At 41.1% G+C, this 14,266-nt stretch overlaps 1 protein-coding gene across 2 annotated transcripts in view; it reads right to left on the bottom strand.

Annotated features, from left to right (window-relative positions):
- Positions 1 to 257: 257 nt before the first annotated feature.
- The window catches only part of Lgi1 (leucine rich glioma inactivated 1), a 47,070-nt gene continuing 33,061 nt past the window's right edge, over positions 258 to 14,266 (bottom strand). Inside the window, exons 5-9 of one of the 2 annotated variants that reach the window (XR_004123583.1) lie at positions 11,602 to 11,673; positions 8,592 to 8,761; positions 8,146 to 8,310; positions 2,317 to 3,514; positions 258 to 972 (exon numbers count right to left, since the gene is read on the bottom strand). Coding sequence is in view for 1 of the 2 variants with exons in the window: in XM_031390223.1 (XP_031246083.1) it covers positions 2,679 to 3,514; positions 8,146 to 8,310; positions 8,592 to 8,761; positions 11,602 to 11,673 (1,243 nt within the window). In the remaining variant the exon portion in view is untranslated. Of the gene's footprint in view, positions 3,515 to 8,145; positions 8,311 to 8,591; positions 8,762 to 11,601; positions 11,674 to 14,266 lie in introns of both variants that reach the window. The other variant, XM_031390223.1, reaches the window with a different exon arrangement.

Genomic DNA, 14,266 nt, shown 5'->3' with positions numbered 1-14,266 from the left:
ATGGTCAGGAGACTGTGGATGCACAGTCTCTGTGTTCGGGCACAATGCTCGGTACAGGGTAAGAATACCGAAATGGCGTTGAGTAAAAGTAGCTACTCTTTAAAAGGTAGACTATGATCCAAAAGTGTGTAATGTGCCGGGGGTGGAGTCTACCAGGTAACTATTGTATGGAGTGTTCACATAGGCCATTCTGCTCCATGTGCTTCGTTTACCTTCTGACGACTGCGGATATATAACAAATCACCCCAAACATATCCATTTAAAACAACCACTTTATTGATCTCATAGATTCCGGGTCACGAATTTGGGCAGAGATACTGTGGATGGCTTGCTGCTCTTTAATGGCTGCCCTTTAGGTGGGAAGGTGTGATGTTGGGTAGGAACTTGACTGCAGGGTATGGCGCTGTAGGCTTCACAGGACTGGTGGTTGATGATGGCTGTTGGCTGTAACACCAGCTGGGCCTGTTGACCAGAGCACCAGGAGGTGGTTGCTCCCGTGGGGTTTGATTTTCAACAGAGAACAATGGCCTCTGGGTTAGTAAGACTTCTTATGTAGATGTTCTGGGCTCTGCAGGCAAGTGTCCCAATTTGCAAGGCAAGAAAGAGTTCATGGTTTTTATGACTTAGCATGGAAGCCAAGCTCTCACTTTCACCAAATTCAGTGTATTAAAAGCAAGTCACCAACCACTCAGGTGAGTTCGATGCTAACTCTTAGTGAATTTGGGACTGGGTCTCACAGGCATGGGGGTTCAAGGTGTGGTAGGGGCTATATTTGGGAAACACCATCTGGCGTTCACAAGTTTTCTCATTTACTCCTCTTCTCACAAGTAGGTTTTATTATCCGTCTTTACAAATGAAGAAGCAGGCTCAGGTGGGTTAAGACCTTGCCTGTTGCAAAGCCTGTGCGTGGCAGAGCTAGATTTCAACCCAGACTGTACAATGCAGGCGTCCTCCAGCAGCATAGGATGTTGCCTATTAGAACAAAGGAAAAGGCGTTGCAAGGCCAGCGAATGGTCAGGAGTTAAGCTTTCCTTTCCGTTATTACTCTGAAGCCAGATCTAATATCTTTTCTATATGGGTAATAGTGTTGCTTCTTTGGAGACTGTGTGATTATTATGGAGACCCTTCGGGCTACCAGACTTGTCCTGGGCAAAGGGTACTGCTGTCTGCCCACCTCCATCCAGTGGGAACATAGCAATCTTAAAGCCCTTCTTAAAGGCAGCACACACAACCAATTTGTGCCCGCAGTGTCTTCCCTATAGACCTCCTTTAAGTCAAACAAAGAGCAGAGCTTCTCCAAAGTTGCTCTAATTATTATCATGATAGTCAAAAATCTAGAATTTTCAGATGGTTCTTTGCACTCATTGCTTAATCTATAGATGTTTTTGTGTATTTCACCCGCTGCCATTCTTTTTCCAAGACTACAGAGGGCGAGCACTGCACCCTCCTCCTGTATGAATTACCCACAACCACACCGCATCCTGAACAAGTAACCTGTAAGTACTCGGTGAGTCAGAGGGACCCGTGGGGTTTATTATAAGAGAAGGAGTCACTCGTTTTTCCTCCCAAACTCTTTCGTCTTATGCTGGGGATTGAACCCAAGGTTTTACACATGCCACGTGAGTACTTTTCCATGAGACTACATCCTCAGCCTTTGAAAAGCAATTTTTGAGAGCCTACTATGTACATAACAGGCATTGTGCTAAGCTCCCGATGACTCAAGTGATCCAGAAGCAAGAATCTAGAAAATCAAACATGAGCCTTGTAGGCACTGTGTGGCAGGTCAGTCACAGCAAATCCAGTGTCTAGAAGCAAAATGTCCTCTGCCAGATAGAGAGACCTCCAGAGCCAGCATGTTTGGAGGTGAGTGCTCTACATAAGTTACAATCTACCAGCTGTCAGGTGACTCTAGAGTTAGATATTTAGAAAGTCCCAGATCAGGAGCTATTCAATCCTAAATCTGAAATTTCCTCTAGAAAATGGCTGAGTGGTATTTAGCCCAGGCTATCAGGTAGGACAGATGGCCTTCCTTCTCACTACAGGTTAGCCTTAACATAATAGGCACTCTGTCCCTCTCATTGAAGGGTGTTACCCTTTCATCTTTAAGTGTCCCTAAAAGTCGTGACTTCTGAGTATTCAAAATCCATGGATTGAACCCAGATAAAGGTGTTTATAAATTATGGGAAATTATTTTCATGTCTTATCTTTACTCAATATTCATACCATAAATCCTTGATCCAAATATAATCCTAGTGTATAAAACTATTTCCTCAACATACAATCAACAGGAATCAAACAGCTCTTGTAAATAATTACCTTTGGGATATGAAAGAAAATGTAAACATTTTATTTGGCAGTTGTTTTTGGAACACGTGAATAAATAAATGGAAAAGTACATATGAATATTTCTTTTTCGGAGTAACGGATACCATTAAACGCTTATTTACACATCTTCATTGCAAAGAACAGTTACATAATGAAACTTTGTCTTATAAAAGGGAACTTCCCACACCACTGGACGACAGTTAAGGATGGTGATACTGGTAAGATTGGCTTTAGCAGTCTCAATGTTGAAAGGTATTCATCTGCAAGTGTGATAAGAAGAGTCATCATGCATTGAGTTCATCCAGGTCACGCACTGCAGAAAGTTTCCGATGGCAGCCATGGAATTTGGTGTCTCATGCGCTTAAGTCAACTATGACATGTTTGTAAATCTGTGTGTTTCCCTTAAAACTGGAAGCAAAGAGAAAATTACGCTTATTAATGGACACGTGTGTGAATGATCTGGGTGCCTGAACATTTAATTCCTGAAACTTCACAAATTTGGCTTTCTCTGCATCCCAGTTATATACTTGAGTAAAGGAGTAATCGCTTCCAAGAATTGCATATTGGTAATTATTTATCTGAAGAGGTTGGAACACCATGGATCCTCGAGATGGCATCCTCTGAATGTCCTGGAATGAGGAGCCGCCCCACTTCATGACTTTGGAGTCGCCGATGAATCTGGTCAAGCAAATGTACACATCACCTTTCACAGAGAAGTGCTTCACTGCATACACATCCTCCATGTTGGGAATGTCGGTTTGGTTAGTGAATAACTGTGTTGCTTTGCTCCACTGGTAAATAACAGGGCGCTGAGAACTACTGGACAGGATTAAATGAGGTGTTCTGAGGGTCAGTGGTGGTCTGGCTATTTCAAGGTATTCCACATCAGTATCCCTGTACCAGGCATGTAAGGATTGGTGGGAGTAGAATCCATTTCCGTTCCATTTGTAAATGGTAGTAAACCCAGCTTTGGAACTGTCAGCAACAACAAAGTACCAGTTGTCCTCAATCTTGAATGTTTCAATGTCATTGGGTTTTCGGATTTTGAGAACTTCAATGTCTTGGATTTTTATGAATTTGTTTGCAAAGCCATCTCGCTTATAGATATGAGAGCCACCAAACAGCTGGGCCACAATGACATAGAGCTGTGTGTCAATTACTATAGGCTTACACACCACAGTGGACGTGCCTGAGGAAAAACAAATGAGATGTTAGATGTGTGGCCACCCTCTTTGGAACATATAAACCAGTGGTTCTCAACCCATGGATTATGAAAGGGAGGCCAAACAAACCTTTCACAGGGATCACCTAAGACCATCAGGAAACACAGATATTTATATTACAATTCATAACAATAGCAAAATTACAGTTATGAAGTAGCAAAGAAAATTTTATGTCTGAATGGTCACACAACATGAAGAACTATATTAAAGGATCCCAGCATTAGGAAGATTGAGAACCACTGATGTAAATGCACAGGCTGGAGTTGGAAACTTCCATAGAAATCAGCCTAGAATGAGAGGTTCCCTTGGCTTGTTAGGCAGGACCAATCGCCAAGGCTAAAGTAGCAGTACCCTTACCTTAGGCTCTGGGCATTTACACCCATGGTGCCTTGTTACGAACAATGACGTTGTGTTACATCCAACCTGCTCTAGACAGTTAGGATGTTCTTAAATGACCAGAACTCTTTCCTCTCACTCCTTGCAGAAAGTCTTGTTTTCCTTGACATACCTGATCTAATCTCTCTCATTGTAATTAAAAACTGCCGTTTCTGAGCATACACTTTATCAAAACATTACATTATTCCAATAACCTTGGGATAAATGCTATCTTCCCTTTTCTATCTTTGTGTGTGCATGCTCAAGCACTCATGTGCACACACATGTGTGTGTATTAGTTTGTTTTTTTGAGACTGAGTTTTCCTATGTTGTGTCCAGGCTGGAATATCTCAGACTCATGTATCTCCAACTTTGTCTTCCCAAATGCTAAGAGTAAATGTGTGCACCACCGTGCCTGCTCATCTTTCTTTTTCTAGATGATCAAACTCATATGGATGCAGAGGGACTAAGTTCTGCTACCAAAAGACAGATCTGTGATTCAAACATGGGCCTATCAGAGTCTTTGGCTTATTGATTTATTTAGACAAGGTCTCGCTTTGTATCCCAGGTTGGCCTGAAAGTATTTACGGTAAGGACCAGGTTGACCTGGAGCTTTAGGACACTGGCTGTAGGAGAAAAATAAAAAGGCAGAGGAAGCCTTGTGAAAAGGGAAAGAGGAAGAGGGCACTGCTCCTTCAAGTCGTTTAGGGGAAACCTCAGATAACAAGAAAGGGTCCTCCAGTGGCTTGCATTGTTGTCTGTCAGCTAAGAGTATGACATTTATGAGGACAGTGTTAACTCCTAGAAGGAGTTTAACACTTGGAAATCCAAAGATCTACAGAGCAAGTCAACCCCAGACTTTTTTTTTTTTTTTGACTTTAGCTCTAGGGCTTTGAGGGAAGGAGTCCTACAGGAAATCTTTCTACTAACTGAAAAAAGAAATTGAGACTTGTGTGTGCCCCAACCCCCATGTATGCATGTGTGCATGTGTGTGAGCATGTGCATTTGTGCGAGTGCATGTGCATATAGATGCATGTGTGTGCACAGATACATGTGTGTATGAGTGCACATGCAGCTTAGGGGTAAACCTCAGATGGCATTCCTCGAGTGCTGCCATCTTGATTTGGAAGTAGGGTCTCTCACTGGGACATCGAGCTCCCTGACTAGGATAGGTTGGCTGGCCCACAGTCACAGAGATCCTTCTGTCTCTGTCTCATCAATGCTGGGATTACAGGTGCACAGTACCACACCCAGTTTTTTTTTTTTTAAATGGGTTCTGGGGATTAGACTCAGATTCTCACACTGAAATAGCAAACATGTCGCCAGCTGAGCTATTGTTCTGCCCCTACTTGCGACTTCTTTCAGAACTAAAGTTACTATGTAACCTACAGAGGAGGACAACTTCTCTGGGGTCAGTTCTCTTTTCTACACAATAAGGGTTAGCATGCGTCAGGGAATCAATCCATCAGATGTCATCTCAGGTGCCCATAGTGACTGACCGAGTGATTGTGACTGCTTGGTGGGCTTGTGTTGAGAAGAATTCCTCAGCTACATATGTATTCTGAAAGAAATAATGTCACAGGCAGGAGGTGATGCCTGTCCATGGTAGAGAAACTAGGGACCATATCATGTTTTATTTGTGATCTGCATGGTTTGAATATGTGCGAATCTCCAAACTCGTTTTGAAATGTAATCCGCCGTGGAACAATATGAAGACCTGAGACCTCTAGGAAGTGATTAAATCATGACGATGAAGTCCTCATAAAAGAGTTTGCGAGAGTTGTTTTAACATTTTTTTAGTCCTTCCTGTTGCCCTGTGCATCTATAGACAAGAGGCTATCTTTGAAGTAGAAAGCAAGTTCTCACAAGACACTGAATCTGTTGCACTTTCTAGCTCCCAGATCTGTGAGAAATACATTTCTGATGTTTTTAAATAACCCAGCCTGACTAAAGCAAGCCTTCTGAAAATCTACAAGCAGACGACTCATTCCTTTCAAGTTCTAGTCTACAGTGCCATCCAGAGCAAGCTGAACATGGTGACACATGCGTGTAATCCTAATGCTTGGGCTGAAGCAGGAGCATTGTGGGTTCAAGGCCAGCCTCGATGACACAGCAAGATCCTGAAACAAACAGTGTCACGTGTACACATCAGAAGATCTCAGGTTAAACAGCACAGAACCTGGCTGCTACACATTGGAAAATCAGGAAGAAAGAGAAGCATGACCTTCCTTGAAAAAAGCACTATTTGGATACCTGATAATGGATGGGCTCATGACCACTGGCAACATCTAATTTATGATTATAATCTTATAATTGTATCTTGTTTAGTGCTAAGTCTTCTAAGTACTGAGTCTCACTATATATCCCAAGCTGGCTTAAATTCACAATCTTTTTGCTTCAGTCTCCTGAGTTCTAGGATTACAAAGGTGTGGCACCCTGCCCAATTATGAGGAGGTTGGGGTGTTCTTAGGAGCAGGTTTCAAGATGTTAGAAAACAATTGCTTTTAGAACTGTTTTGATTGATATTTTACAATTTTAAAAACTGTTGAAATGGGAGCAAAACTTAAGAGATCTCCCACATGGGAACAAGTGGAATCTATGAACAAATTAAGAGAAAGCATTGACCACAGGTTTACACACTGAAGGATTTCTCATAATCTCTGGTATATTTATAATTAATCTCCAAGAGGGAGATTTTTGTTTCAAGGAATACATTAACATCTTATTTAAAATGTTAAATCAACAGCGTTTGAGAGTTGATCTAAAATAGTCTTCTTATTTAATTCATTTACTTTCAATTCAAGCAGATTTAATTATAGTGATAAACATATTTTTGCATCATGCATTCTCATTTATGTGTTTGTTTCCTTTCTAGAAACAGGAAATGACTTATTTCCACTTTCTTCCCTTTCCTTTTATTTTTTTTAAAAGCTTCCACCTTCCCCCCACCCCCATGTATATGTGTGTGTGTGTGTGTAGGACGTTATCTGTACATATGTGTATCGAGGATGCACTCATCTATGTGTGCATGTGTGAAGGTCAGAGGTCAATGTTGGGCATCTTCCTCAAATGCTTCTCCACTGATTTGAGAGAGGGTCTCACTCAACTGGGAGCTCACTAACTTGGCCAGATTGGCTAGCTAATGAGCACTTAGGCTTTACCTGTCTGAGTCCTCCAATGCAGAACTTACAGAGAGATGCCTGCCACTGTGGCTTTTTACAAGGGTGCTAGAGATCCAAACTTAGTTCTCCATGTTTGTGCAGTGGCTTCTGTACTCAGCGAGCCTTCTCTCTAGCCGTACTCTCTTTGCTTTGGGAAAACCCATAAAACAGTTTGTCGTTTGTTTGAAATAGGTTCTTATTATGTAGCTGAGCTCAGCCTCCTGATCCCATGGGCCTTGCTCACTTTCCAAGAGATGGGATCTCACATGAGTACCACCAGGCTCAGTTTATTTTATTTTATTCTTCTTCTTTTTTGTTTGTTTGTTTGTTTGTTTGTTTTGAATCAGGGTTTCTCTGTGTAGCCGTGGCTGTCCTGGAACTAACTCTTTAGACCAGGCTGGCCTCGAACTCAGAGATCCATCTGCATCTGCCTCCCAAGTGCTGGGATTAAAGGTGTGTGCCACCACCGCCTGGCTCTTTTCTATTTTTTTTTAAACATTTATTTATTATTATAAATGAGTACATTGTAGCTGTCTTCAGACACTCCAGAAGAAGGCATGGTGAGCCACCATGTGGTTGCTGGGATTTGAACTCAGGACCTTTGGGAGAGCAGTCGGTGCTCTTACCTGCTGAGCCATCTCACCTCTTTTCTATTTTTTAATATTTATTTGTTTTATGTATACGAGTGTTCTATCTGCATAGGACTCCTTATAGATGGTTGCAAATCACCATGTGGTTGCTGGGAATTGAACTCAGGACCTCTGGAAGAGGAGCCAGTGCTCTTAACCACTGAGGTATCTCTCCAGCCCCTATGGTAAGTTTCTTAAGTATATGATCACATTTCCTTACTAACAACCACATGAGTTAGATACTATTCCTATAAACAGGGAGAGTAATTAAAGATTAGTTAAAGTTTAGCAGGCAATCTCAAGTCGCTTAGTAAAAAGTTGGGTTAACACCACTAAGACTAGTCAAAGCATTTCTTCATAAGCTCCTCTGTGTTTGCTGCCCTTGGTCAAAGCTGTTTAGTGTTCTAGTTAATATTGTTCGGCTTTTCATACCTGTAATGTTGTCATAATTCCGGAAGGTCTTCTCTACATGGTCCCACTCCAGGAAAATGCATTTTCCAGTAAAAGGCTGAGCAATGACTACATATTCATCATTCAAATAAGAAAAAGTATCTATGGACAGTGACTGATATGGTAGGTCTTGGGACTTTGCAAATTCTGCAAAAATAGGAAAAGAAGATGAATAAATGTAAGCTAATACTAGTACCTCGCTACTTGGCTCGATCCCAAATACCCATAAGTCAAATATTTATTTCAGAGAAATAATAAAGTGACAATTCTGCAATTTTTAAGCATGTAGAGCTTTAAAGGTTCATAATATTTCTCACATTAAATTTCTCAGATGGTTCTTAACAAATTAAAAAAAATCAATTTTTATACATCCAAAAAAGCAGTCTTTTAAATAATTTTCTGCTATAAAATGGCTTTCAATACATTACCTGTAATGATACAGTCAAAATCCTTGGGGGAGAGGCTATTGATTTTCCGTTTCTTATATTCCGGTGGGCCTTCACAGTAGATGTCTTCCACAGTTGCATTGGTGTGGCCGAGCCATTCCACTAGCCACTTCAACTTACAATCACAATTAAATGAGTTTCCTCTTAGGTCCCTGGAACAGAAACCTCTGCTGCATTTGCAGTACATGGGTCCTGTCATGACCTACACATGACCTCAACTCCAGCATTAACCTGCATTTTTTTAGTGTTAAAAAAGTACAACTTATGTATATGACTCATACGCTATTTTCATTGACTCTGCTCTTCTAGTCTAAGACACCACTGAATCCAGACAAAAACAGGTGACTAGGATCTTGTGGCCTTTAAGGTGCTCTGTGATCACCTTCTGAGCCCAAACTGAATAAGCAGTCAAGTTCAACACAGATAACAGGGGCACTAAAGGAATGTAAAAAGAAACAGGTATCATTAATTTTAAAGTTTTATTTACTCTAATACACTCAAAATTTCATCCTCTAGATGTGTAATCAATATAAACATTATTGAGATAACCTATTGATTAATCAATACTCTGTTTTTTCTCTCTCTCTGTATTATCTTTGAGATCCTCTGAATAGTTTATGCTTACATATCAATTTTGATGCTAAATTCGCATCAGAAATACATGATCTGCGTTTAGAGTTCATAAAGTTTATAGTTCAAAAATAGGTTCATATACCTTAAGTTGTTCCAAACGTAATTATTTTCTAATATAATAAAATGATAAAAAATGCAATCTAAATCTTAAAATATTAAAGATCTTCAGTGTAGCCATATATGCTTAGCCTATTCAAAAGTCAGAGCTCGCCGGGCGTGGTGGCACACGCCTTTAATCCCAGCACTTGGGAGGCAGAGGCAGGCCTCTGAGTTTGAAGCCAGCCTGGTCTACAGAATGAGTTCCAGGACAGCCAGGGCTACACAGAGAAACCCTGTCTCAAAACAAACAAACAAACAAACAAACAAACAAAAAAGTCAGAGCTCAATCCTTTGGACATAAATTAATACATAGGTAAATAAATGTAAAACGTAAAATGCAATGTCTCATTTGTACTAACAGCATACCATCCCCCACGGCTAGGAGTGCCCAGCAAGCTACCTTATTGGGTCTACAGGACAGGACAGACTGCTGTGATTGCTGTATGATATTTAATTAAATCCAGTGAGCCACTGGCTTTTCTTCTTCTTAGACATAGTTAATTCTGATCATAGACATAGTTAATCCTGATCCTATTCTGTGTTCTACAAATTCCACTTTAATAAGAAACGACTTCACCATAGCTGAGTTAATGCAGACATACCTACAACAGTCTGTGCCTGTAATAAGCTATATAGCAGAGTTTAAATTTCCACTCACAGCCTTGGATCACCAAGGTCTCTGTTTACTCTGCTTCTGTGCTAGTTTTCCACTTCTTTCCAGGACACACAGAGTTCATAAGATGGGTGCTGCCCATTCTTTATGCAGAGCATAAATAATTTTAAACACAAGAGTATTTAACTATTTCTTAAAGTTTATGTTCATCTAAAAAAAAAATCAACAGAAAATCCTCTAAAAGACAAGTCGTCATGAATCCTTGTACTTCTAAAATGATTCTTGATTTGGCTTACATTCATTCTGGGATTCTCTGGGGGAGTCTGAGTCAAATTTTAAGTGTGACATTGACACAGGATGGGAAAGAAGCCCCACCATGAACTATATTCCAAGTAAGCCATGGGGCATCGTCTAACTTTCAAAACATTCCCAGAAGTGACCTCATCCCAAGAGTATCAGGCCTTTTGGGCTCTGGTAAGCCAGAGCAGAGAACTGATCTGTCAGCTCTCTCAAGGATCTTTCTTGATTCTGGCACTTGCTTGGAAACAAACCAGTTTTCAGGAATTGGGGAAGCAGGCATGATAGAGGAGCTAGGGGCCACTGCAAAGAACAAAGAAAGGTTTGCATTAGCTTCTTGACTTGAAGCTAAATTCTGGGCTTAGAAGGAAATTCTTAACTCAGAATTTGTTGTTATTAGGAAAAGCTGTTTTGGGGATATGGGTATAGATGTAAGTATAGATATAGATATATATCCTCTCTGTGTATACATGTATTATTATATTTACTTTCTCTATTGGTTCCACCATGGTACATTTATATTTATTTAATTTCCTCTTTCTATATTCTATACCAAAGTAAATGATAGTTAAGAAAAATGTTCTCACACATCTTCCCATGTGTTCCTATATTCTACTTTATTTATGTTGTCCTTTATGACATTTAAATGCCCTGCTAGTGTTCTGGAAGACATTTAAGGAGACTAAATTACTTTTGGGGGGATTGGGGCTATAGAAGTTGCTTTGCTTACAGCAAAATATACAAATTCCTTGCGAAGATCTTTCACTCTGAGGCTTAAAAGTCAAAGTTTGAAAGCTCTTTTGTTTGAAAAGGGGTCAAAAGTAATTAAGTTCATTCCCTTCCCGGGGCTTAAGCCAAATTCCTAGGGATTAAGCCTAGAGTTGTTGTTCAGGCTAACGAGAGAAAAGACAAAGTCCACTCCCTCCCCCCACTTCCTGCTCCATTTCTGCAGCTTGACCAACCCACGGGTGTAACCTTCGCTCTTACTCTGTCAGTTTCTCAGACTCCTTGATGTTTTTTCTTTGTAGCCCTACTTCCTGGACTTCATGAGAAAAAAAAAAAAAGAGATCTTGAAGTGGTTGTGGAGATCTCTCCTCTCCAGGCTCTCCCAGTGACCCTTCTGATTGCCCCTGAAGATAGGCACACTTTGTCAGAGTAATGCCTGGGTACTGCGTACACAGCGCTTTCCATGCTAAATCACAAAGGAGTCTAATGTAGTCTGTGTACATTGAAGAGCGATGTCAATGAAAACATTCTAACTTTAAAGCCAATTAAGAATACTAATCATCAATATCCGATCTCATTAATTATCTTAAGTTAATCAGTCAGCGATTTCTTAGGTCCTCTTACACGTTTGTTAGAGAATCCAGGCCTTTGAAGATGTCTTTTGGGAGTGTCTGGAGATTGTTGTTCGCAAGACTCCTAGGAGAAGAAAAAGAAAGGTGATACAAAAATGTAGTGAGAAATTCAATAAATGTATTTATGATGAAGCTTACTTATAAATTCTTTTTAAAAATCATTTTCAATCTGTTAAATTGTTGGGATTCAAACCCAGGACAAGCAGCTGTGGTTCATATTTAACATGCCAAGTGGATCTGGCCTCAGGTTTTCCCAGCATTCTTCAGTCCCTTCCTGCGATACCCCACCCTCTACTTCCAACTCAGGCGCTGGGCTTCCCTGCCCTAAGAGGCTCTTTCCTATATTCTGGTCCCACTTCTCTCTCTGGTTCCTTTTCTCTTTTTCTTCTCCCCTTCCTCATGGCAACTCCTCTGACCTTGTTCCTTGGGACCAGTGAACTGGCCTGAGAGCAGTTTCCCAATAGACCTGCCTTTATATACACTCTAATCTGGCTTGAATTGGCTCATTTCACACGAGGAGGAAATAACATCAACCTATGTTATTTTCCCAAGACACTACTCAAATTTCTGTTGTTGAATTTTCAATTTCTGACCTTTTTGCTTCAAGATCCACTTAGCATTGATGTAACACTTGATACGCCTTGATTCCGATTTGAGGCAACAGCAACAATGAACCATCAGCAGAATGATGCTTGGGTGTTATAACCAGAGACTCCTCCTCAGAGGTCCAGCCTAGAGGATGCCTCCCAACCCATGACCGACTGCACTGGATGATAATGTCCAACTCCAATGCCCTTTCTCTCTTGGCTGGGACTTTGGCTGGGACTATGGCTGGGACTATGGCTTCCTTCCTTCCCAGGTCCAATCCCTTGCTTCAGAGGGCAGCGAAGCTCCCAGTAGTCTCTTTGCCTTTGCATGTTTTCTTCTTTCCAGACTAAATTCCCTTGTTTCTGGTTTTCCATCTGGGCGCAAAGCTTTCTCACTAATGTCCAGCCATCCTCTTTAATTATTCCCTTCTCCTGACTCTTACCCTGTCATCACAGAATCATTTTCTTTTTTTTCCTAGTCAATGCTCCGCAAATGACTAGAATGAGTCTGAAAATGGCTACCAATCAGAAAATAGTTCCAATAGTAACAACGTAAGAGAAATGTATACACATTACAGAAAAAACGAACATGAATGAGCAAGCTCTGAAGAGGGCACAAGGTACTGACACTTTTGGGGGTTTGCCAGCACGTTTGATTTATTTCTCACAGAAACATTTAAGTCTAGAACAAAAGAGCCTCTTGTTGGCTTCAAAAGTCCTTGAAAAATTCTCTCAACTTTCTTTCAAAATAGCCTTTGAGGTTCTATCTCTCTTTTACTTTCTCTACTTAAATATGGGATTTTTCACATTTGAGTAGTCCTGATCTTTTAGAATTGATTTTAAAGTTCATTATGCTGTCTGTTGGTTTTAGAAATTACTACTAGATGTCAAAACTTTTTTCCAGCAAACCATGGAATGTAAAGAATTAGAACGTTTAGGTCTCCATGACAACGGGTCTGGTGATGAAGGGCATGGGTTGGCAGCCAGTCTGAGCTGGGTGGAACTCAGGACTCTACCACTTTGCAGCTGGATGACTTCTGGTCTGCATCTTTTCTAACACTCATGCTACACTGGTGTAGAACATCTGCTAGAGGTCCATGTGCTAGAGGCTTGGTCCTCAGCCTCTGTTGTGTTATTGGGAAATGGTAGAAATGTTAAGAGGTGGAGCCTCGTGGGAGATTGCTTGGGCTGTGCCCTGGAAAGAAGACTGTGACTCTGGCCCTGTCCTAGGCTGCTAAGGTTTTGTTAACTTGACAAGAGCCAGAGTCATCAGAGAGGAGGGAACATGAATTGAGAAAATGCTTCCATCTGATTGGCCTATAGGAACATTTTCTTGATGATTGACGTGGAAAGGCCCAGCCCACTGTGAGCAGTGCCATCCCTGGGCAGGTGGTCCTGGGTGTTTAAGAAAGCTGAGGAACAAGCCAGTAAGTAGCATGGCTGGCTTCTGCTTCAGTTCTTGCCTTCAGGTTTCTGCTTTGGCTTCCCTCAAGAGACTATGACTCAGGATATGTAGGCCAAATAAACCTTTTCTAACCCTAACCCTAACCCCTAACCCCTAACCCCTAACCCCTAACCCCTAACCTTTCTTTGCACATTGCTTTGGTTGTGGTGTTTATTACAGCAATAGAAGAATAACCAACACACTTCCTGTTTCTTGATGTTTTCTGATACGACTTTAACTCCTCCACATATTCTCACCACGCTATGCTACCATAGGCTCAAACCAAGCATGAACTGAAATTTCTATAGGTGGAAGCAAGAGTATCTCATCTCACATATTGTTAGAAAAAGAAAAATGATAAAGAAAGAGAGAAAGAAAGGAAGGAAGGAAGGAAGGAAGGAAGGAGGGAAGGAAGGAAGAGCAAGATAGCCTAGGATAATATTTAGTATCGAGATTGCTCTTTAAAAAGGGGGGAAGGAGTGTTGGTATTCTGTCTGGACTCCACCCCCATAGATACCTGGCAATAGCCAGGTAGGCCTGGCCTACTATAAAAGGGCTGCTTGCCCATCCTCTCTCTTACTCTTTCTTGCCTCTATTGCCTCTCTTACTCTTTGCCTCCAGCTTGT

This window comes from Mastomys coucha, unplaced genomic scaffold, assembly GCF_008632895.1.
Source record: "Mastomys coucha isolate ucsf_1 unplaced genomic scaffold, UCSF_Mcou_1 pScaffold21, whole genome shotgun sequence".
In the NCBI taxonomy this organism is placed as follows: domain Eukaryota; kingdom Metazoa; phylum Chordata; class Mammalia; order Rodentia; family Muridae; genus Mastomys; species Mastomys coucha.
This window is presented reverse-complemented; position numbering and strand designations above follow the sequence as displayed.